Below are 26088 nucleotides of genomic sequence, written 5' to 3'. Positions count from 1 at the left end.
TGTGGCTCCTACCAGCCTTTGTACACCCGTTTCTCCCCACTGCTCTGTATGGCAACTCCATTCTTCTGTGGCTTTTCACTGCTTTATCCCCCTCCCCACCAAGAACAGTGCTGGCAGTCCCGCAGTCCCCCAGTCTCTCAGTTATCACTGTTGAATGAGTAACACAATCACGTAATTGACTGGCACCAGCTCTGACAACAGGAAAGTCCATCACAATATATATATGTCATGATAACTATTAAAGAATGTGATTTTTTTTAATAGAAGTGCTTGTTAAAAATTATTAAGACCACCAATAATTACCTGAGTGATGACAACTCACAAAGCAATAAAAATGGCAAACAAATGAAAAAATATCCCATCCAATAATAATAAAAGAAATGAAATAATAATAATGGTAATACTCAAACTGTCAAGTACTCTCAAGAAACACTAGTACAAAAACAATTGTTACAAGTTTTCCAGAAAATTAGTTGGCCTTAAAAAATGTTGGGATATGCTTTTATCCAATAATTACACTTCAAATAATCTATCCAAGGAAAACAAAATGAAGACAAATAATCATACACAAAGATGCAAATTGCAGCATTATTTAAAATACTGTAAAATAACCAGAACCTAATTGTCAGTAATTAGAGAATGGTTAAATCAATTCTGATATTAACCCCATGACCACCTACGCTCCCCACTTCCTCAAAGAGACCATCCCTAAAGCACCTCCATCCCATCCATATTACTCTTCTCTTACAATTTCTCAAAGCATTATGTTCTTTGCTTTTATAACATTTATCAAATTTATAATTATGTATTTATTTTTGTGCTTATATTTTAATGGCCATTCCATCCATTAGATTATAAGTTGCATGAAGGAAGGAGCTCTCTCTGCTTTCTTCATGGTATAGTTAGTCCTCAATCTACAACTTCTGGCACATAACAAGCATCCAAAATTTGTTGAATAAATGAATGCATGAACAAAACAAAATGTTTTACTCCACTAAAATATTTCTGAAACATTTTGATGGCATAGGAAATGCCTACAACATAATATTCATGAAAAAAAATGACATTTACACTGTGTTATTTCAACTATTGGCACAGAAAAAAAATACACTGAAAGAAAATAGTCCATAATATCAACACTAGCCAGGTGCCAAAAACTACATGTATTATTAGTTTCTTCTTCATATTTGTCTGTATTCTAAATTTTTTGCACGTATTATTTCTATAAATAAAATAATGTGTAAGTAAGTCCTGGAGAAAACAAGGAGGAGCACGGGAAAGGAGCGAAGAGAGTGGAGAAGTGCCAAGAACATCAGGGATGACTCTGGCCGTGACTGTGGAGCAGGGCGGGGGCTGGGAAGGTGGCAGGGTGCTCTGCGAGCCAGTACGGAGCGTTCAAGATTCCTGAGCAGACAAAAAGAGCGATGCAGCCGGTGCTGCACTCCAGGAAGATCTCTCTGACAAACCACAGCCTGAGGGCTGATCGAGTCCCCTACTTGTTTTTATAAATTAAGTTGTATTGGAACACGGCCACACCTGTTCATTCACCTATTACCTGTGGCTGCTTTCATGCTACGAAGGCAGAGGGAGAAAAGGCAGAGTATTTATGACTCTGAGCTGTTATGACCCATAAACTCTAAAATATTTGCTATCTGGCTCTTGACAGCAAACGTTTCTGAGTCCTGGTCTACAGGAAGTCTTAGAGAAGAAAGAAACTACAACAGGCCAGGTGGTGGTAACAAGGGCCACCGTTTTAAAGGAACGTGGAGGATGACAGTTGCAGACAGATGAGTTTTCACAAATGTCTGTATCTACAGACAGATGGAAGAACAGAAAAAGGCTCCTCTTACAGGATGAGAGGCTTTCACATTTTAGGCAGTTTCCACCCCTTTACATGATCACTATTAAAATGTACAGCAGGAAAAGGCAGCAATCGTTGGATCGGTTACCTGAAGGATCAGACGTGTAGAGACTGGCAGCTGTTGTTATGGGTCCTGGGGGGTGGATGGCACTCGCCGAAGCCCTCTGACTCGCGATCAGAATCCTGCTCTTTGCAGAAGGCAAACGGGACATTGCCCCCAGTCCCAGCTGGGGTTTAAGGAGCATGGCCGACCGATAGAAAGTTGGAGGGACTTCGTAGTGCGCATAGGGAGGAGAGCAAAACTCTTCTTTTCCAGAGTGGTCTGTGACCTATGACAAATGATCAGAAGCTCAGTCAGAGAACTTCACATCACAGTATGGATCCTACACGGGGTCAGGAGACCAAGGCTGGACAATGACCGCTCTGGCACCAGGGAGCTGCTTGATCGCAGATCACTCACCTTCTCTGCGCTGCAGTGTCTTCATCTCTAATTGTTCATCTCTTAACACAACCGGATGATCTCTCAGGTCTCTACAGCTCTAATACTCTATGAATCTATATTTTACTAGGAGAAAAAGGAACTCCCTCTATAAGATTTTTTTAAATTGCATTGTTACAGAATCATTGGAATTTGAGTGAGATGCCAGTGGATACATAAATGATGTCAATAAAGTGAAGAAAGCATTTAGCAAAGGTTCAAAACATGACTGAAGTTTCATCATACTTGTAGAGAAAAGGCACAATTGTTATGGTAACCTAGTCTTACAATAAGTGGATGAACTTGATCAATTTATATTAAGTTTTTATTAGGCTACCTAGGAAATAAAATCGGCATTGTTAATAAGGGAGAAAAGGCTATTTGGAAAAATAGAGTAATGGAAAATGTGTTTTCAGGCCTCTACTGTATGTTTACACAATTAAGAACCAGAGCCTGAATTATCTTCTCTCAATGCCTTCCCTGGTGAGGTGTTGCTCCCAGGAAGGTTTGAGCAAGTTTTGCTAGAATGGAAGTTCTAGGGCAGAGTCTTGTCAACTGCTGACTTCACAGCACCTAGAATATGTGTCTAGCACAGAGCTGAAGTCAATAAATATTTATTAAAGAAATAAATCACGTTTACATTCTTTCCTAAATATAATAACACAACATTACTGTTACTATAGTTAACAGTTTGGACTAGAATACAACAGTTTGGACTAGAATAAAAAGGTGGGAACCTTTTTATAGCAATTCTGTACCCACAAAGTCTGTTCATATTATCAGTGTTTCTTTATATTAAACATGGAAGAAGAGAAAGAACGAAATAATCTATTTGCTTTAGTTATAATAAAAAACAGTGCTAAGGGCTATGTATAAAAAGATACATCTGTTAATTAACTCTGTTCTAAACCACCACACGTTTTATGTGTCAAACTTGTATCCATTCAGGGATCACAAGCATTTAACAATATTTTTAATAGGGGCTATAAAAGCTTTGATCCAAGCTGTTGAAGAGATAAACCCTTAAGTTGATACTCTTTTAATGTTGAAACAGATACAAAGTTTTCCTTAAAATTGACATTATAGAAACAAAAGAATAGGCCTTTAAAGTTTTATCATAATCACACTGTAAAATATGCATGATTGTTAAGTAGATAGACTGCATTCAGGCTGTGGCAAATTATATCTCTGTGAAAGAACATTCTACATCTGCGCTCTGATAAAATTTTTATCATTTTCTACTTTCTCCCTATTAATCTCTAGTTTTCTCTTATACTCATATATCTTTTATTTTTTTAATTTTAGTTTTTAAATTTTAGGTGCTATTGCTCATGGCTTAGAGCAGGTGCTTTCATGGGGAAATTAATATCATTTCCAACCAATATCTATTGGGTTTTTAGGATTACAATATGCTGATCTCAGGAATTACTCAGTGCTTTGGAACTGGATAGTTTTCAGCGGTCAAAATGCACCACGCTCTCAACTCAACAATGATCTATCTTAAGGATTTCAGTAACTTCAATGCCTGTCATTGTGTTGTGTAATTTATTTCCGGTAAGACCACAAATTCTTTATAAAAGTGAAAACTCTGCCTCTGATGCCTAGTCTGTGAATTTTTAATTAAACAAGGGAATCTACAAAAAGGCTTCACACTCTGTTCCTTCATCTTCACTGACAGAACACAACAGATAACTTGGTTCAGTCATAGACACAGAGACCAACCCCAAATGTCGCTGTTTTCACTCCTCCTGCTCTAATGGAGGATTTATAGAGAAGTAACTTTGAAGGCAAAGAAAAGAATCCTATGATTTCAAAAAACTCCTAAAGTCAAGGTGCCCAAACAAATTCGTGTTGGATTGTCCCTGTTCCTATCTGCCTGTCCTGGTTTCACTGGGATCGTGTGCTGGGAAGACACAGGGAAGGGTGGAGGCTACACTAGGAAGCCACTGGGTTAGTGGCAGGGGAGGGTTCTGGGGATGGTTAATTTTATGTGGCATCTTGGCTGGGCCACGGAACCTGGATATTTGGTCAACCATTACTCTAGATATTGCTGTGAAAGTATTTTTTAGATGAGATTAACATTTAAATCAGTAGACCTTGAATAAAGCAGACGACCCCTCATAACGCAGGGGGGCCTCATCCAATCAGTTGAAGGCCTTAATATAAACAGACTGACTTCTCCTGAAGAAGAAGGAATTATGCCAGTACACTGACTTTGGACTCAGAATGCACCCCCAACTCTTCCCTGAGTCTCTGGACTGCGGCCTGCCCTGCAGATTTTGACTTGCCAGCCTCCACAATCACATGAGCCAACTCCTTCAAATCACAGAGATGTATGTACATGTGTGTGTATGCAGATAACTCTCTCTCACACACACACACACACACACACACACACACACCCCTGTCTCCTACTGGTCCTATTTCTCTGGACAGCCCTAACTGCTGCAGTGCCCCTTGGAGATGAGGTGGCCACAGGGAGCGGGAGGGACAGCAGCCCTGAATTGTACAGCTGTATACTGCGATACCCACCTCACCCTGTCTTCTCGACCCTGCTCCCCTCTTCTCCCTCCCTTCGCCAAAAATGAAAAGGGCTCCCAGGCTGTCAGTGGGAGGGAGTGTCCCTGAGACCTCCAGAGAGCTAGAAGCGGGGAACAGTCTAAACAAGTGAGCGTACTTTATCACCCTGGCATGACTAGATCCCAGATGATCTCTGAAGCCACTTCTGGAAGCTTTAAATGTCTGTGTGGTTCCTGCCAACTGAAAAGAGACTCTCTCTCCCAGAAGAGCACTTATTCTTGATTTTTCTGTCTCTATCCATGCTATGGAACCAGCAGGGATCTGTCAATAATGAGAGAAGAGTCTGAAGCTGGTTTGGTTTTTATCTTTAAGAGTCTCCCACTTTATAAAAAACATATTTGGCTCCTATAATTGAAAAATATTTCTGTTGCAACTGGTCAGAAATGTGTTCTTTCCCCAGAGACTGAATGAAGCCACCCTGTGGTGAGTTGGGGGCACACTGGCAGGGGAAGGTGGCTTTTGGATCTCCTTGTACTGAGCCTGAACACAGGATGGGGACTTGCTGGGTTACATCAGGTCACAGCTACAGGAACAAATGGCCAAGGGCCAGCCTGTGCCCCACTTATGGTTAAAGAAGGTTGCCATAGAAATGAGCCCGGCATGACACCCAGGGCTTTCTGCTCTACCCTGCAGCCTGGATAAGGGGCTGGGCCTCTCAGATCACAGCAGAAAATGGTCCTCAGACACTAGGGCACAGTGGCTGGTATGAGGCTTTGATGCTGTCACCACATCTACGGGTCTCTTCAAACCTCTCAGAACCACTAAAGCCACATAATGTCCACACAATCCCATTTCCTTGAGTCTTGAGGTAGCTTTCAGATAATAAAGTAGAGCAAATAGTTTTTGGAAAAATATGCACATAATATAGGAATTTTTCCTGGAAGGAGTAGGAACAACACAGAAAAAAGAACACACAGTAGAAAAACGAAGGACACAGAGAAAAAAATTATGGACAATAACAGGATTCTTGCATACATCTCCACATCCTTTCCCTCATGAGTGTGTTTTTGCGGAGAAAAATCGAGGGTCTCTTCATGGAACTTCTGCAGTGACACTTTGAGAAGAAGAAGGTTTATTCATGTAATTAACCAGCTTTGGTAGCTGCGGTCCCAGGAGCATCGGCTCCCAGAGTCCTTGTGAGGAGTTCCCCTGCCTTAGAGAAGAACCCAGCATCAGAATCTGACCCTGAACCCCGGAGGCCCAGGTAGATGCGTGTTTAGAAATTTGAGAATGACTCACCATAACCCAACTCAGAGACTGATGTGTAAAACCAGAAGGGCAATTTCTCCACTTTTAGTGAGAGACCACTGCCTAGGGCCAGACTTAGTGTCCTCTGGCCAGAACCCGCTCTCACTGCAAGGCTCACGTGAGATGCCACTTAGAAACAGGATGCTATGCAGTCCTGCACGGCAAGACAAACCCCTGCCAAAGAAACAGACACCTGGATCCTCCAGCCAGCATCTTCTCTCTAGGGACGTGAGGGGGGAAGCCACTTATAGTCAGAGGCTGCTCAGAGGCCCAGGGTCAGAACACAGAGAGCGAGCTGTATAATTCAGTTGCTGAGGGCCACCTCAGGGCAGCACAGGGGCTCAGCTTGTTGAATTGCCTGGGTCAATGTCTGCTGCCAAGAATGGATTCACCTTTTCCTCTGTGCTAGATCCAACCGTTTCTGCTGTGGTCAATACACTCTTCGAATACGTGAATACCATCAACCAAACTCGAGCCCAACTTTGGACTCAATCATTCTACTTCTAGAAACTCTTGGTATACTTTTGTTTGGTCCCAACATATAGAGGATTCATGATTCAGCCATCATTCAACATTTTTTGAACACATATTTATAATAAGCACGGTTCTAAACTCCAGGATCACAGCAGGGAACAAAACATTGAAAAGAATCCCTGTTCTCGTGGCATTTACACTCTAGTCAATGCAGGAAAACCAAAAATGTGTATGTTTCAGGTGAAAGTAGGTGCTAAGAAGAAATAACCTGCAGGCAGGGAACTCAGAGGACAGATGGGTGGATGTTTGAGAGCGTGAGGAAGAGGCCATTCGGGTAACTGGGAGCAGAACATTCCAGGCAGAGGGAAATGCAAAGGTTCCGGGGCAGCAGAGGGGGACAGGGAGAGTGGAAGGAGAGGAGGGCGGGTTGGTACTGGAGCCACACCAAGTACATCCGAAAAGCTGAGCCCTCCTACAGGCTCCTGTTCATGTTCGGCGTGACCTGAGGGCGTTAGGGAGAGGAAGGCCCCATCCAGCCTTCATTTTAACTGGCCCCCAGGTGCCATGAAGACACTGCCTCGGGAGACAAACCTTAGTTCTGAGTCCATGAGGATGACTCGCCACAGCACTTTGGTACAGAAAGGGACTGCACAGCGCAGTCTGCAACCGCACAGCGAGAATCTCAGTGCCTTCCCTGTTCTGTGGCCTTAGGTGTGCGACTTAAAGCTCTCCCAGTTGTTTCTTCATCTAGACAGTGACAAAAACTGCAATACCGACCTTCAGAGAAGTGCCGTAAGGATTCGTGAGGACTGACGAAGATTAAATGTTCTATTGCGTGGGCCCAACACACAGCAGGCACACCACTAAATGTCAGCTGTAGCTATTATTTTGGCTTTAAAAAGAGAGCCCACGCCTAACATACTATTTTCCGCTTATTCACTTTGCTCTTCTATGAATGAGTATGAGATTCTCCCAAAAAGGAAATACTCCTCATTGGAGGATAAGTCTGATTAATTTGAAGAATATCCTTATTTCAGATTCTTTCTTCCTTTGACCTGGCTTATACAAGAATTATGCTCCCTTATTTAAACAGGGAAGCCTATTTAAATGCATACTTATCTAAGTTCACATGTTTTATAGCGAGCCAAAATTTAAATGAGTCTCTTTAGATTTTGGGTCTATCTCATTAAGACCATCAAACTCTTCTAGTCAAAAACGGCCATTTCTCTACACAATCTCCTTTAGACAAAAACATCCATTTCTCTACAAGCTTATCCATGAAAATCTGCAATTTGCTTAGAGCAGACATTTTGCTTTCACAATTCATTGAAAATATATAACAGACTTTAGGATATTCAACTTGCAGATCATATCACAATGACATTCTCTTACCTCCTGCAAAAACTTTTCACTCATTTGACTGAAATGATGTCCCGGGGGCTTGATCCCAGACACCATCAATCCGGAACTGAAGACCCTGGGCTTCTGCAAGTCTGGCTTGAATTTCTCATAGAGGTTGGCAGATGGCTTAAGGTCTCCACTTGCCAGCCCCTCCTCCTGGGGAAGAGGCATGCTACATGCGGGTGGGGCATACGGAAGCCCCACAGGGACCAGTGAAGCGTCCCCCTGGCCCAGGGCCTGAGGATTCCTCCTGATATAGGTGATGATCTTGGGCCTCACGTGCTTGGGCTTGGGCATAATGATGGGCTTGGTTTCTGTTCTCTCTTCTGGTTTTTCAACCTGAAGGTTCTCCATTCCCTCCTGCAAGGAAGGCGTGTCCTTGGAATGTGTGAAGACAGGCTTGGGGATCCCACTGGGGCAGGTGTTCTTGTCAGGCACTTTCAGGGATGTGTTCAACAACCGCGCACAGTCGCCCGGGGCTGGGACCACCGAGGGTGACCCCGCGTCCACACTGAACACGCTGACGTCCTGAAAATTGCTACTGGGTGTTGCAGGCTGGTGGGTCGTGTTCACAGTTGTCTCTGGGTGGAGGGGCGCTGGGATATTGAGAACCGAATCTGCTCTTGCTGGGGTGCTTTCAATCTTAGATGCATTTTCTAGAAGGTCCCTATTTTCAATAACAGGTGTAGCGATCTCTTTCCTTTCTCCTGCTTCTGAGCAGCTGCTTTGAAGGTCCAGGGGCCCAGGGGCCTCAGTTTTGCCCCCTCCAACAGAAGGACCTGACGCCAAAACCAGAGCTCGGTCCTTGTTCGCACTGCCCTGTGGCCCTTCCTCCTCGGTGACATCTGAGGGTTTGTCCTCAGTCGGATCACTAGGAATAAAAGCCACATGACCATCACCTGGTGAAAAGTTGCCGGATGTCGTTTCCCCCAACTTCCTACCTGCACAGGGTGAAGTTCCCTCAGAGGGCTGATTACCGGCCGCTCCCAAGGAAGCAGGGCCCTGTTTGGGGGCGGTTTGGAGGGGACCCTCCTCCCCTGGGCTGACTCCTGTCTTCTCCCCAGGGTGGGGGCGCCCGCCGTTGGACAGCTGGCCGGACACCCCGGTGGCTCCTCGCTGTGCCTCCCCACACGGCTCCTTCCTCTCCGGGGCTGACAGGCCCTCTTCCATGCGGCGCCCCAGATGCCCTGCCTGGGCTGACGCCAACTCCTGCGCAGCCCAGGGCCGAACGTGTTCCGGCGCCGGCTTAGGCTCCCCCTTGCCCTGACCTAATTGTGCTTCTGGCTTGCTCAGGACTTCCTTGGATGCCGAAGTCGAATTCCGAGCAGGTTCTGGCTGGGCAGACCGCGACGTGTGCTCCCGGCAAACGTCCAGGCCGCGGCCCCCCTCCGTCCTGGTCTCCGAGCGCGCGGTCTCCGTGGTTTCTGAGGTAGATGGTTTGGGATGACGCGCACCCTTTCCCTGTGGGGTACTGTCCGTCCGAGGGAGAGCCGCCCCTAGACAGTGGTCTGTCGGTGTCTTCTGCGGCCCCTCTCCAGCCCCGGGCGCATGGCACCGGGCGTCCAGGGGGCCCGGGGGTGCGGGCCGCGGCGGCGGCTGCGGAGTGAGGCTCCCCGCCGCGACCGCAGAGCCGCTCGCCCTTTCCGAAGAATGCCGCCTCCGCTCCTCATTGTCGAGGGTCTTCGCCAGTTTATCCCTGGGAATGTGCCGGGGAGTGTCCGCTTCCCTTTTAGCCAAAACCTCCGGACTGGCCTCACCCATCACATTCCTCCAGCCCAGCAGACCCGGTCCCTGCACACTCCGAGGGGTCTGCAGGAGATCGGAGCCTCTCTCCGGCGTGTGCTCGTCACTCCGTTCCCTGTGCACACTCGAAGACAGTGTGGAATCTCTCGGGCTGGTGGAGCCAGCCTGGGATCCTTTCCCGAAGCCCTGAAGTTGGTGGAATTCCTTATGAAAACGGGTACGGTTTTCGGGCTCACCTAAATTTGCATTTCCAAGCTCCCCTGCCCGGTCGGTTGCCTGGGACTCATCAAGAGAGGAGCTGACCTCCAGCATGATTTGATTGGCATTTGTGTCTCCCAGACTTAGGATACTCTCATTGTTATTTTTCGCTCCATTTCTGTTATCCCGCAACTGAGTGTAACATGATTTCTTCGGAGCCACTGGGACGCTCATCCTCAACCCTTCAGCGGGGGCTGCTTGCCATACAGTCCTGCTCGGTGCAAAGGGGCTGCCTTCAAGCTGCAGTTGGTTAATGAGAATTCCTCAAACTGTTTGTCGTCCTCTGACAATGGCACGTTGCCACACTGCTTTAGTCATTTTCAGAACAGTGTTAAAACCAAGCATTGTCTGGTTATATAGCACGATGACTTATCCGTTAGGTTCCTGCTGAATGAGAGCCAATTAGTCCTCGAGACCTAGAGAGAAATAGAAATACATTCATGTTAGACTGACAAATAGAGCTTCTCAGGAGAAAATAAGCATGGAAAATCCAGATTTGTTCATCACTTCTGTACTACTGTTTCATTCACTTAATATTTTTCTCAAAAAACTTTCAGATAGAGGCTCCTGCTGGCCAAATATGGAAAAATTGAAACATCAAAATGATTAATGTTAGAAATAGATTGTAAGTGCATATTAAATCTTAATTTTAAATTTTAAAAATCCACAAGTCCATTATTGATACTGATTTAAAAGAGTAGAAGAGAAAGGAAGGCTCTTCTTCATAGAAGAATATCAACTAATGTAGAAAAAAATTATAGAATTTGAAAAATCACTATTTTGTAATCACCAGAGTAATAACTATCTCGGGCATGGGACACCACAGTAAAATCATTGAGTAAAAGATTATTGGGGAACAAGATATTTGTAGAATCTTAAAGTATCCATCCCCAGATTATTTTATTTCTTACAAAAGGAAAAGTTTATCTTTACAATGGAGAAATTATAAAGATTAACAAATTGATCAAATTGAACATCACCAATAATGGAAACTGACAACACGTACTCCTGGCGTTAGTAGTTCTCAGACCCTCACATCATCTATGTAGTATTCTTACCATTAATGTTCAACCTGAGTTTCAGCATGAGGAAATAGACACATTTAAATTGAGGGAGACTTTACAAAATAACTTGCCTAAATGATCCCCCAAAATGTCAATGGGTCTAGGATTTTCAAAAAAATGTTATCAAAGGACATTAGTAGGACAATTAGAGATTTAAATATGGACTGTATGTTAGGTAAAAGTATTGTATAAATATTAACTGTCTTGGTTGTATAATAGTACTATGATTATGTCAGAGATTATCTTTGTTCTTGGAATATATATGCTTTAGAATTTAGGGGTAGCATGACATGATTTCTGTAACTTAATCTCAAATGATTCAGCCAAGAAAAAAAAAATGTGTGTGTGTCTGTGTGTGTGTGTGTGTGTGAGAGAGAGAGAGAGAGAGAGAGAGACACAAATGTTAACTGTTTGAAAATCTAGGTAAATCACTCTATTATATCTGCAACTTTTCCATAGGTTTGAAATTTTTCAAAATAAAAAATTCTGGCCTTCAAGCCCCACACGATCCAGCCCCTGCACATACCTCTCTGTCCCCTGCCTACCTCTCACCTTGTGCTCTCCAGGCTGCAGCCACATGGGCCTCCTGCCTCCCAGGGCCATGCTCTTTCCTCCCTGTTTTGGGGCCTCTGCACACACACTCTTTCTTCCATCTGCATGGAACCCTCCTCCCCGCACCCAATAACTCCTTTGTTTTCTTCAATCTGCTGCATAACTGCCATCTCCTCCAGGGAGCCTTCCTGACCTACTAAATTCCCCTGTGATGAATTTCATAAGATCCTATATTTTTTATTTTGCAGAATTTTAAAAAAGACTTGCAGATGTGCTAGATGAAAATAAAAATCATCCAATACCTGGCATACATATTAGGCACTTAATATATATTTGTAGCATGAATGAATCAATAAACAACTGAATGCACAATGAGGAAGATCAATGTTCTTTCCACCCTCACAGAGCTTAAAACCTAATATACTTTTTACTTTTCTGTTGAAGTAGACTCCCAGATCATCACTAAGCCATTTGATTCAACGCTAGCATTGCTTCATCCACACTATGAATGCATTTTATTAGGCCCTGGGGATGGGAGAGTTTAACACTAACAAGGTTCTGCCCCAGTGAACAGCTGTCCACACTTCACTTTCCCCTTCATCCGTCAAGAGTGCATGAGCACACGCGCACACACACACTCACACACACACACACACATGCTACGTGGGGGGCTGCTGTTATGTTTTGACTGAAAATAGTTCATAGGGCAACATGGCAACCCAACTGCTTTCCCTTCATCATTGTTTAATATGTCATTGCATACATTAAAAAGAATTTCTACATGTTCTAAAGCAAAATAATACAACAAACACCCGAGGACCCATCCCCCAACCCCAGGACTGAAAGATCTTGCAGCTACTGGCGAGCTCTCCTCATCACAGCCCCCACCTTCCCAACTTAGCTTTTTACTCAGCAACCCCTCGTGGGCATCCTCAACACTCGGTTCCCAGAGCTCTCTTTTCATTTCTTTTGCATCCATATACAAGCATGTATTTTTTTACATAAATAAGGTCATTTCCCGTAAGCCCTCTCCCCCATACCCTGAGACACATTAACATCCTGGTCTAGGTCATTCCATTTCCTTCCCATGTACGATCGTGGGGAAAATACACACAGCTGTGCATGTGTGTATTGCTTTCCCTTCCCTTCCACACTGCTCTTCTGCTCTTTCTATGACTCAGTGGCCTCATCCTCCCCACTCCCTCATTCCTTTTTTCCTTCTCCATTTTCTGCTCCCAGCCCTGTCCTCAGTAAGCTAGTGGTACCCCCTGGTACAGCCTGACCCCAATCTAGCACTAAATGAAGGTGCTGATACCCTGATCCCCGTGTATTCCTCACACAGAGGGGATTCTCAACAAACTTGCATTTCTTTCTTTATTCAATTTTAGAAGTGTTTCCCTTAAAGATACACATGTCTTCTGAGCACAAATGCAAAAGGCATGTAGGCAAATCAATAAGACAGCCCTGTAAAAGAATGCTGTGCTCTCTGGGCTGGAAACAGGTATCCCAGAAAGCCAAGAAGAGCAAGAAATTCCACATATGTGGGCCATCCACAGCAGGGAAGTGCCTCCAATTCTCTGTGGGCAGAAATATAAACACAGAGCCAAGAGCCCTCTTTGGTTTGAACTGTCGAGGCTGGGAGAGAGAAACTGCTCAGAAGAGATGAGCAAAAACAGAGCATCATAAGCCACAACCCACAACTTGACTGCCAGAAAGCGACAGAGGTAAAATCAGTGTCTTGCTAGAAAGAATCATATTCTAATTTTTAAAGAATTACATCATAGATGTTCTTTATCTTTGTCACTTAACAATCACGGGTGCTCAATTGCTAAGAGGATAGAAAGTTAGAACCTCCTAGGGGCCAGGTGTTATTTTCAACAGCTACACAAATTTGTAGAATTTAATTTTAAATTATAATTATACAATTATTAATCTTTAATTTTAACTTAAGTTAAGCTACTTAACATTTGTAGCAGGCCTCCAGAGATAGGTCTTCACATTCCCTTGATTTTTTTTTCTCCTCCAGGTAAGGAAATGAAAGCAGAGAAGGGATCATTCCCAAGGTCAACAGCTAAGAAGTCACAGAGAGGGGACAGAGGTAGAAAGTAACAGCTGTATAAAAGAACAGCTGCCCATGGATGCAATCCATGCAGACCATGCAGGAAGAACAAAAGGAAAAGGCACCATTTTAAGAACAAGAATAGAAAAGGAAAACCAGAAACCAAAAAAGGAGAGAAAGTTCACATGAGACAGGAAAAGCAAATTTTAAAATGGCTTCAATTACATAGGGCAAAATTCGCACAAAAGGTAGTGTTTCCTGTTTCCTTCCTCCTTCCATGGCTTCACGCCTCCCTGCCAGCCACGAGCTTCATCATCCTACCAGAAGATAAAAAGATTTTTCTTGAACCAAATTTCAATCCAAGGTCCTCTATTAAGACAAATATTTTTCCCAAATATAATACATGATCACAAAAGTTCAAACTCATAGTATAGGACTGTGTGTGATTAGACAAAATATGCAAATAGGTCAACCAACTGTGCCAACCCCCAGTCGAGGTACACCTTCCCAGGGTGAGGCATGCAACTTTCATGTGCTTCGGATCCACAATTATAAAAAAGTTATGAACAATGGCCTAGAGGTAAATGGTTATTTTATCTTGAAAAAAAAATCCATTAGTTAAGTACTAGGTTTGAAAGGACTTTAAAGATCTTCTAGACTTATAACCTACCTAATGCTTAAAAGTCTTCCAAGTGGTTTCCCCTGGTGCCAGGAAATTCGCCAACTCTCTAGAAGCCTTTGGCACATCTGTGCAGGGCCACTGTTGGCAAGTTCTACCTCTGTAGAGCAGAACTGTGCCATTCTTTTTCCACTGGGCAACCCTTTGGATATTTTTAAAGAGCTATATCCTTCCTTCCTCCCCAAACCTATTCTTCTCCTTGTCAAGGAACTCAGTTTCTTCCAACTGTAGGAGAAGCCTTTGAAAACTCCCACCATTCAAGCAGCTCTCCCCTAAACGCACACACCAGGGAACCTGCAGTCCCTCCTGAACAGGGTGCTCAGAGTCACACACAATACTCAGTTCTAATTGCATCAGCCAGAGTCACATGGAAGCAAGACTTCCATTCTCTTAGTTATACTTCTAACCACACACTCTGAGAGTGACCTCTTCAGGGCCATATAAATCACCCTGCTAATTTCAAATCATTAATTAAAATGCCAAATTATCATATAAGTTATCCTAAACTACACTGACTCAATCCAAGACATTTGTTCCTGGCTTTAGCACCCGTGGGTGAGACCATAAATATATAACCTCTCAAACTTCATCCTGCTGGTCTCAGTGTATTTTTCTACCCTGCTTTAAAACTTTAGGGGCCTACCCTTAATTTTTCATCCAAAGTATTTGCAATCCACTCTTGTTTCCATACCATCTTTGAAGAGGTGAGAATGCTTTCCACGTTATCATTCATTTCACTGGTACCAATGATATCGGAGCAAAGCAGTCACCTCTGGTGCCACAGGGATGTGATCTCAGATGCTTTCACAACAGTCCTCATCTGATAGGCACTCCTTTGGCACTTATCTGCCCACCTGTCCCTGCAGCCACCATGTGTGTCCCCGTCTTGTCCACAAGAGCATCATAAGAGAAGAATCTTGTCAACCATGTTGCTGAAATGTTAATAATTATAACATCACTTTTCATTCAAAAAAAAAAAGTAAAGTAAATGAAAGTGAAGAAATACAAGAAAATGAAGCTGACCTACCATGACCTGGTCTACATAATAACTACATAATAACCACAACTGCATAAAGACTACTCTTTATTTTTCTCAGTACTCATAACTCACCAATGGCCAGAGCTTTAAAAAACCCAACATGGGCTCAGCATGAAGGTCACTGGCATGGGGGTGGAGTACCACACCCTCTCCTCATTCAAAAACAAAATCGTCTCTGCACATCTTTAATAATTAGGCATATCTTCAGCTCTCCAGAGCTCTCAATCTCCGATAACGGTTTGACCACCTCATCTAGAACTTCTTTCTGAATCACTAAGTGGGTTGATAGCATCTAGATATTCACATATATTTCTTCACCCATTTCAGGACTCAATTTTCAGTTACTCATGTTTTTTCTGTGCAATACAGGGGGAAAGGCATTCTCAGATAAACTCCATGGATCCACCACCGTGCCACATACTAACATCACCCTGAGTTACCTGGCTGAATGACAGGCTACAGCCAAACTTCTCAGCTTTATAGTCAAGGTCTGGCGAGTGCTGGGCCCATATATTTTTCTTGACTTAATCCCCTTTACTCTTCTATTTTAAATATGCCTGCCCAGTAAGATCATCCTCCCCACCCAATAGCTCTACCTTTAAATGTCAAAGTCCAGCTCAAAGGTCGCCTCCTTCATGAAGCTGTTCTTAATTCTCTCCTCCCTTACCCCCTAGAAAGATGGAGGAGGAGCCCAATATTGTCTTTCCAAGTCCTGAATCTGCAGCTCTTTCCTTCTGGTGCTGTGACACTATGTTTACCATAAGCTACATACATCTTATTTTACTATACTGAAGTCTGTCTTGTTATTACAGTTATGTGTGTCTTATTCCGTTTATGAAACTATAAGCTCACTAGGTCGAAGGTTAACAAGTCAGATACTTCTCCCATGTGGTTTCTGGGACAGCATTTTGTACCTTCTGGCACTTCAGATGAAGTAATCTCCTTCCAATTTGAGCTCAAAAAGGCGAAATGTTCAATACAGCATGGGCTCTATGATTTTTTCAATATTTTAAGCTGAAGATTGTAAAGCCACCCTTTCCAACTGAGTAACTGATGCGGCCCCCTCACGTGGGGGCTGTATCTGAATACCCAGGTGAGCATATATGGAAAAGTGCATTCTGAGCATCATTGTTTGATTTATATTTGTTGTAATAAATTATTTTGAAAATAAACTCAAGGAAGTTTGGAGATTTTTAAGTTATTAAAAGGAGGCATGGGTTTTAAAGGTTGAGAAGTATGGTCGCACTGCTTTCCTTAGCTGCCAGGGCTGCTGTGTGATGCTTTGTCACTTGTGAATTTTCATCTATACATTCAAACACTGTGCTTCTGAATGCAAATGCAATTTTATCTGACTTAATCAAACTTGTTTGCCAAAGAAGCTCCAACCACAGCTCCTGCCATGCGATAAATTATCCTTCAGAAAAACTTCAGGATACCGAAAAATGTACGGGATATGAACCCAAAATTCAATAGTAAGTGTAACAACAATGCAAAAAAAGTCAAAATGTTAGCTTTCAAACTTCAGTTGGCACCTCTACTGAGCATATATTTGGAGTCTATAATGTCTCACCACATTTAATAAGTTTATATGTGTTACATGCAAATATTTATATACAAGTCAATTTATTCATTTGCTTTAGAAAGTTTCATGGTCATAAATCCTCTGCTTTTTGCAACTGTAATTGCTTAGGAACATATTCAGGCTCTTGTTCCTATTCCATGATGTTGTGAATGACTATTCTTGACAGGCACAATTATAGACAGTCTAAAACTTGAGGTTCTCCAGGCTAAATGGACTTTACAGGTTCAGTTTCACTACGATATGGTTAAAAATCGAATTGTTGGTTGGGGGATGTTAAGATTCAGGGATTCTGTAGCTATCTGTGGTGCTAAATTCTGTGAAAGCTGCCAAATAGCATAAAACGTAACAGCTCTCTGGAGCCTGCTCTGCTCTCTGTGTCTTACGTGTATAACGGGGACAGCACATCACATTTTATTCTAATATGTAAACAGGACTGTGTTCAGAATATTTTTTGTGGCAGCAGAGGCTATTTCATTTTTATTTTACCTTGCATAGAAAGAGTAAAGAAGAACACATACATACATGAAATGCTGCCATTGTCCCCTTCATAAAGGACGAGCAAGGAAGTAACTTGGTTTTTCATAGTTGACACCAGTCTGATATTTAAGCAAAATATTATATTCACTGATATTTAAAATCTTCCCAATAAAAATGTTGCATGTTTCTCCAAAGGAAGCTTCGTTCACATTTGCTAACAAAAAGAATTCATTTTCCCTTTTAAAAAAACCAAATCTTTCCAGGACAGAAAATACAGGGTGTTCATTCCTTGCCTATTGCTCATATTCATTTTGTTTCGTTTTTGTCTTGGATAATTTTTTTCCAAAATAGAAATACTTATGCTGTCAATTATAAAAGATATGAATTTTCATTGTATATTTTGTAAACAGTAAAAATATACCGAAATTCCCTAAACTTACCCTAATAAATAGAATTGGATGTGCAGTAGATCTTAGACTTTTTGTTTTCACATTCATGGAATGAATTCTATAACCCAAATTTTTCATTTTGCATGTCCTGGGCTTCTTCTCATGTAAATATATGTAGTAAACACTTTATCATTTTTAATGATCACTTGTACCATAATTTACTCACTGATTCCCTATTGTCAGACCTTAGGTCGCTTTCAGTTTTTGCATTATTTTGTGAAAACAATTTTTCACAGAAGACGGATAAATTACAACTTTATGGCACCCTTTCTTCCCTTCAGACATATTCCTAAAGGCAGAATCCCTGTGTTCATGGGCATGCACATCTGCATGTTAATACAGAACTCTAAGCTCCAGGAGGGGATTGTGTTTGGTTTGCAGGTGCTTCTCTAGTGCCTAGACTATATGTCAGGGCCTGGTACAGAGTGGCTGCCCTGTAATTATTTGCTAAATCAATATACACTGCCCTCAAGGAAAAAAAGTGCCAATCTTCATTCTATCCCTGGATTTCCCCACTTTCCGCTCCATTCCAGCCCCCAACAAATTCTTCCTAATTAGAATGACCTGAGCATTTATCATGCATATTGGTACAATTTTTTCTTACTCAGCATTTTTTACCATTTTTTATTAAAGTATAATTTACATGCAGTAAAATTCATCATTTCTACTGTACAGTTCTACAAGTTTTGGCAAATGCTTATAGCTTGTGACCACCACCCCTTGGTCAAGATATAGATATTAGAATAGTTTCATGAGCTCCAAACATTCTCCAAACTTCAGCCCATGGCAACCAGTGGTCTGGTTTCTGTTCCTACAGCTTTGGCTTTGCCAGAATATCACTCAAGTGTAACTGTACAATGTGTAGCCTTTGGGTCTCACTTCTTTCTCCTAGCACTTTGCATCTGATGGTAGGTTCATTCCTTTCTATGGAGGAAGAGGATGCCATGCATGGTGTACCCTCCATGGAAGCCTTAAGCGAATCTCCCATCAGGGCTCCCAGCTTCCACTCTTGCTTCTCTAGAGAGCCTTTCTTCCTCCATACGGCAGCCAGGGGCTTATCTTGACATATTGATCAGATCAAGTTATTTCCAAGCCACAAACCCTATAATGGTGCCTTGCCCTGGCCCAAGCAGCCCTGTGAAACCTCCCTCACTCTCATCTCTAGCCACAGGGCTCCCATGTGGACACCATCCTGCCCCGTGCCTTTGCCTGCCGTCCATGCAGCTTTGCACGCTTCATGCCTGACTGTCCACACGCTGGGCCCTTCTTACAGTTCAGATCTCAGCCTAGCTGTGCCCTCCTTGGAGGGGCTTTCCTGGATGCTCCTCCTCTAACCTCAGCCACAGCCCCTTGTCCTTTCTTCCACAGCCTTTACCAGCTATTTTATGTTGTTTGCTTATTGGTTCATGGTCTTCCTCTCCCAGCAGAAAGAAAGCTGCATAGGATAACGCTGCCAAAAGTCCTGCCCACCGTGGGTCCCAGTGACCAGAATAGTACCCTGCACTTTGTAGGCACTCAATAAATATTCGCTGAATGAATTAATACGGTGGCATCACTGAGTCTTTCCTAATTTATTTAGCTCTCTGGGTGATGCGTTGCTAAGCGTACATTAGTCACAGAATCACTGAGTGTTAGAAGTGGGAAGGAACTGAGACATTAATTAGTGCAGCCTCCTCATTTTATAAATGAGGAAACTGCAGCCTTGAGCAGGTGTGTGACTTACTCAAAGTCCCACCGGTAGGCCTCGTCACAGCAGGGTAGGACTGGGCTCCTCACCCCCCAGTCTAGTCCTCCTCCCCTGCACAGATTGCAGCCTCCCTGGAACACGGCCCACGGTGTGGAAGGTGAGAAAAAGAAGGTGCCATGGACACGGTACTCAACTGGGCTCTGATTTATTGCACATCAAATGGTAAAGAACAGTGCACAGAATAATAGGAAATAAAAGATAAATAAAGGAGAGGGGTACTAATCCTCAGAGAACTTACAAGAGAAAAGGATATAATGTACACACAGCTAATAACTACGGTGATAAAAGCAAGGCCGGGTGTAATCAACTATGCTGTTAAACAGAAATACTAAGCACCACATAATGGCAAGAAAAAGACAGAAATTCCAATCAAGGGGTTGGAGGAAATGACATTTTTGCCTCTTCTTGTAATTTGTGAATTCGTGCATCCGAGTATATAGACTGTTTTACAAGGACTCAAGCTGGCCACCTGGCGTCCTTCCCGGGCTGGGTGCTGGGTGGGTAGGTGACACTGGAGTTGCATGTCCTCTTTGGTCCCCCCCAGCTACCCACTTCCTTAAGATGTATCCACTTTGTTATTCCCCCCGTGGGGAAGGCTGTCAAACTCAAATCTGTCAAACACCGCTTGCTCTAAAAAAGGATTTCATGAGGAAAGAGGGCAAAATAATACCTGCCTAAAATGAGGCATGGGGATTATCTGTGGCTTTCAATTATCTTTGCAATCCCTGTCTGCTTACCAGAAAAACTGGGACTTATCTGTTCTGGTGAAGGAAGGAAATTTTTTCATCTAGTTTAAAAGACTGGCAGTTTCAAAAGGCAGCAAGACACGGTCTTTGACCATCAAGAGTTGGTGATAAGTTCTCTGCCATTACTTCATGAGACAGCTGAGAAAAGCCAACATATTGAAGATTAATACGCTATCTACAAAACACTAGATAAGATCCAAACTGCTCCGATAACAGTATTATGTGTTTGTGTTTATTAATAGGAGACTGAAAAGAGAGATGTGGACTCCAAATCTAGATAAAAGCAAACAGTTTTTGAAATTCAGAAAAGGAAATGTATTTACATACAGGCATTTCAGCTGGCACCCCAAGAGCTGAATCAGATAAGGTTTTTGTTGTTGTCAAAGAAATAGGCAACAGTTTTTTTAAAAATAGAATTCAAATGTATGTTTGCAGGACACGCACTTCTCCCCTCCACAGCGTCTGCTTATTAACTCATACCTGTTTGCTTTGTAGCTGCTGCTACCTGCCTGGCACCTGAAGGCAATTGAGGTTGGACCCACTCTTCTAGCATATCTCCTATTCATTCACCTGCCTGAGTACTCTACTATTTTATTGATTTTTTCTCTTCCTCATTTCTAACCACAAATGCTTTACATAAATATTCCCAACAAAGCTTCTCCCCTCCTATCCTTCCTCTCACTAATCCCCTGGCTGTGTTCTCCTCTGCAATGCTGACAGGCTGGACCTAGGCCTCGGGAGAATACCAAAATACACCTGGGCAGGTGGGGAGGGAAGCTGATTCCTGGTGGGTGAGCTGGGTGGTGCAAGCTGAGAGGGCAGCGTGCACACTTTCTCAAGCTCCTCTGCCAGGCCCTGTTCCCCCCAGCATCCCCAAGTGGGTTTGTTTCAAAGCAGTAGGCATGCTTGAGTTGTCCGCTCTTGACTCTCCTCTGTGGCCTTAGGCCCACAGGATGGACTTTCAACATTCAGGACAGAGGCGGAGGCGGCACATAACCCTCACTTATCTGCACGACTGCAGGCGATAAGCCTCAGGGAGTGTTTGCTGGGAGGAAGAAAGAAATCATCCTAATATCATGGGGATAAAGTGAGGATCACCTACAGCTTAAAAGCCTGAGTCAGGTCACTATACACAGGGCTCCTTTAAATTCCTTTTTTTCCAGAAGGTGAATTTCCTTTAGCTTTCATCAGAAGCTGATAACCTTTATTCTGTCAAATGAACTAGATACTTAGAAGGATAATGCTATATATTTAACATGATGATACAGCCCACGCCAAAAAATGCTGCAACAACCACAAAGCTAATAAATCAACAGCCCAGGTGAGTGCAGAAACCTCCAACTAAATGGAAAGGTATACACTTTCATATCCCAGGGCCTGTTGTAAGAGTCTCTGCATTTTCATTAGTTGCGCAGTGTAATGAACAAGGTTTTCTGGATCACCATGCTTGGAATATCTTTATCTCTAACAGGAGGAGATAAGGAAATGAAGATAAACAGGTAAGAGGAAGTAAATAAAATAAATAAAAGGAAAAAATATACGATGTAGTTAGAAACCAAACTGGCCTAGAAACATGGAAGAAAAATAAATGATATATGCTGGTTAGAATGATTGGTTTTCTGTACAACTGAGATAAATGAAAAATATCGCTTTAGTTAACTTATAGTAAACCTCCAATATTTCACCAAAGCTTGAAGAAAGAGAGTAAAAAATGCTTATATTTCCAACAAAATTTAAGAGTGCTTTTTAAAAGAGCAACACGTTGATGTGTGTTTGAACAGCACCCAATCTACAACTCTAGGGTGGAAAACTGCCTTGCTAGCGTGTCTGGGATGGGGCTTAGGCTTCATACATCCTCATTATCAAAATAGACACCTTCGCTAGGCAACAAAAATCAAACATTCCCAAAAGCACAAACCTGAATAAGTATGAATTTTAATGGGCATGTTTTAGATATTTAAAACCCCAGCTTAGAAATTCACTGTTACATAACATGAGATACCCAAACACATCCATTTTAATCAGACTCAAAGAAACTCCATAAGTCTCATGCTTTTTATCTTTTAAATAAAACAGCTGAAAAGCTAATCAATCAATTCCATTTAATGATCACAGCCACATCTTCATACATGTATGACATGTATGCATACATGTTAGGCATGGGAAGGGAAGCAATGATGCATACATACTTTCTCTGGCGGGTGGTCCTGACTGCTTCCAGGGAGCTACCTGAGTTCAGGGGTGACTCCTCTCCCTGGGGCAGTTCTCTAGCTGCAGCAGCAGCCCAGACTCCTCCATCCAATTGCTGGGACCAGCACGGCTAGGCACTGACTACCTGCCCCTGAGCAAAGGAATATGTCATCCTCCATACTCTCAACTCCTAAACTAAAGCAAAGGCATACAACACATTAACACATGGCCTAGATTCCAATCAGCTTTTTAATGCCTCACTCTTAAATATGAATGAACAGTTAAGAATGACCAAATACATAAGAAATCCTTTAAATGAAAAAGGACAAGGCATTAAAAAAAAATACAGAAAACACAAGAAAACTTTAAAATAAATATTTTTGTTTTAACTTACATACAATAAATTGACTCTTTTTGCTGTACAATTCTATGAGTTTTGACAAATGCACAAAGAAACTGCCAACACAATCAAGATACAGAACGGCTGCATAACCCCCAAAACTCCTCTCATCACCCCTTTGTAATTAGCCCCTCCCTGCAACCATCAGCAAATAACTGACCTGGTCTCCATCCCTATAGTTTTGCCTTTTCCAGAATGTCATATAATCATACAGCATGTAGTCTTTTAAGTCTGGCTTCTTTCACTTTTAATATGGATGAATCCAGATGATAATATTATTATTATAGCATTAGTATTACTGACATATTAATTTATTAATATTAGTTTGATATGTTATATTTATTCTAGATAATATTAATATTAATGTAGAATACATATTGCAAAGATTCATCCATATAACATGTATCAATAGTTTGTTCCTTTTTATTACTGAGTAGTATTCTATTATATGGCTGTACCACAGTATTTTTATCCATTCCCCAATTGAAAGACAGAAGAAAACATTTTAAAATTCTAATTAATTCCCTCAGAGAGGTAAGAGGATCCATAAAATAAGATTCTACTGAAGGGGACAGTCAGAGAATAAAAGCTCATAGAAATTAAAATATAATGACAATTAAAATGTAAAAATCAGTAGAAGGCTTTAAAGATAAAGTCTAGGAAGTCATTCAGAAATGAGAACCCCCAAACAAGAAAACTAATAGAGAAAAGATACAATAACTAAAGGATAAATATAGGAACTCTAAATTCTAATAGATGAACAGGGGGGGAAAAGAAAAGAGAAAATAAGAGGAGAAAATTACCAAAGAAGCAAAACAGAAAAATTCTCAACACTGAAGAACATAAGCCTCCAGATTAAAAGGGCCCACTAAGGGCCTAGAAAACAAAAATTGGCATATTGCAAAGCACAGCATCAAGTAATTTCAGTGCCTCAGGAATAAACAAAAGGCCCTAAATCTTCAAAAGAGATCAAACAGATAACAGATAAAAGGAATCACATTGGCAACATGTTTCTGAACAGTAAAAATGAGTATTTGAAGTTAGGGGAGCAAGTCAGAGTAACACTGCAAGAAATAACAATTTCACCTAGAATTCTATACCTTGCTAAACTATCAATTCGATGGTGAGTAGAGAATAAATACATTTTCAACCATGCAAAAATTCAAGTATATGTATATTCCCCAAACCTCTAAATAACATGCCTCTGCAACATGATGATGTGAATGAAGGAAAAAAAGTGGGGAGCCAGGACAGACAGAACAAAAGGAAACAGTGGCCAGGCCCAGAGACAAACCAGTTCAGACTAGACCAGAAGAAAAGGTTGTGAAAGGTGGATCCAGTGAGAAAAACACGACTGATGGCACCAGCGTGTTTGGATGTTTGTGTTTAGTAAGTGTTCTGCAGGTTCTGGAACTCTTCTCCAAGTGACAGGGGAAGCTGCTTCTTTCTTGTTTGTCTCTCCAAGAACAGAGAAACCTTCCCCAGAAGCAACCCCTGCTGCAGGCTTTCCCTCGCAGGGCCGGAGATGGCACCCCAGTGATTGGCTTGGCATAATCACGAGTTAATGAATCAAGTGGCAAGGGGGTGAACATCAGAATAAAATCAGGATACAGCCAGCAAGGAAGAAGAGGAAACGGCTGTCGGGCAGCAACTAGCAATGTCAGTCTCATGTGGCATTTATTAAACCTTAGGGGGAAAAGCTAAAAAAAAAAAAAAAAAAACATGAGAAAAGACAAGAATCATCGTAGTATACTAATGAGATCATGAGTAAATCACACGTAATAATCATTATACAGTTGACCCTTGAACAATGCAGGGTTAGGGGTGCCAATTCCCACGTGGTCAAAAACCCACATATAACTTTTGACTTCTCAAAGACATAACTACTACTAACCCACTGTTGCCTGGAAGCCTCATGTATAACCAGTCAATTAACACACATTTTGTATGTTACATGTATTATATACTGTATTCTTACAGTAAAGTAAGCTGTAAGCTAGAGAAAAAATGTTATTAAGTAAATATATTTATTATTCACTAAGTGGAAGTGCATCATCATAAAGGTCTTCATCCTTGTCGTCTTCACGTTAAGTAGGCTGAGGAGGAGGAAGAGGAGGAAGAGGAGTGGTTGGTCTTGCTGTCTCAGGGATGGCGCAGGCGGAAGACAGTCCCTGTGGAAGTGGACTTGGGCGGTTAATGTGAACAGTTACTGATTATTTACCCGAACGTTGAGAGCCCAGGGAAAGGGAAACAGTGGGGACGTGCAGTAAGAGAGCTGAATTCTCCACCGCTGTGATGAGAAACCACTGAAAATGCCCAAAGCTGACGAAAACAAGAAATAGAACACATTCTTAGCATGGTGGACCTAGAAAGCAGAAGAATCAGAAAACAACGTGGAATCTGTTGCCTCCACTGAGCAGGAGTTGGGAGGAAAGGATGGGCAGAAGATTGCAATTTCTTGTTACAAGCCTTTTATCACCATAATAGAGATTGAAAACTTTAAAACCACTGTTTTCTTATGGAATAAAGAAAACTGCAGGAAAGTGTGAGGACTGAGATAATTTTAATGATGAACTAAAGCGGCAAACTCATTAAAAAGATGCACGTTGTGACTGTCCAGTTTATATTAAAATTTAAAGGGTCTGATCACGGCATTAGATGCCTGGAAACGCAACAGATTGTATGTTCTGTTGAAATGACAGGACATCTGAATCTGAGACAGACTCAGCAGGAGGAAAGACAGGAGTGCTTCGGGTTTGTTCACAGAAGAGCAGACCCTAGATTCACCAGGGCTGAGCAGGAGAACGAGACGGCATCCCCTCCCGTCCCCGAGCACAACAGGAGGAGGATTTCAAAGAAATCCTGAGCTAGTTTAATGAAAATGAAGTCACAATATTAGAAGAGAGTCACAGATTTTGATACATACAAAGCAAATTTTAAGATTTTTCCATCTGCCCGTGGAGCGGCCACTCGGGGTATTCCCGAATTACCGAGCACGTTCTGTCAGGCAGTGTGCTACCTGGAAGACACAGCCCCCCTGTGTCATGACTTAAAGAGATAA

General features: G+C 42.4%; 1 protein-coding gene across 1 annotated transcript in view; it reads right to left on the bottom strand.

The window, feature by feature from the left end:
• The window catches only part of MTUS2 (microtubule associated tumor suppressor candidate 2), a 369464-nt gene extending 359169 nt beyond the window's left edge, over nt 1-10295 (bottom strand). The window contains exons 1-2 of the mRNA XM_012642132.1: nt 8034-10295; nt 1950-2190 (exon numbers count right to left, since the gene is read on the bottom strand). Of these exons, the coding sequence (XP_012497586.1) occupies nt 1950-2190; nt 8034-10217 (2425 nt within the window). The 5' untranslated portion in view covers nt 10218-10295. The remainder of the gene's footprint in view (nt 1-1949; nt 2191-8033) is intronic.
• Nucleotides 10296-26088: the final 15793 nt, after the last annotated feature.

Source organism: Propithecus coquereli, unplaced genomic scaffold (genome assembly GCF_000956105.1).
Source record: "Propithecus coquereli isolate 6110/MARCELLA unplaced genomic scaffold, Pcoq_1.0 Scaffold175, whole genome shotgun sequence".
In the NCBI taxonomy this organism is placed as follows: Eukaryota; Metazoa; Chordata; class Mammalia; order Primates; family Indriidae; genus Propithecus; species Propithecus coquereli.
Note: the sequence above shows the minus strand (reverse complement) of the source record. Positions and strands in the feature narration are given on the sequence as shown.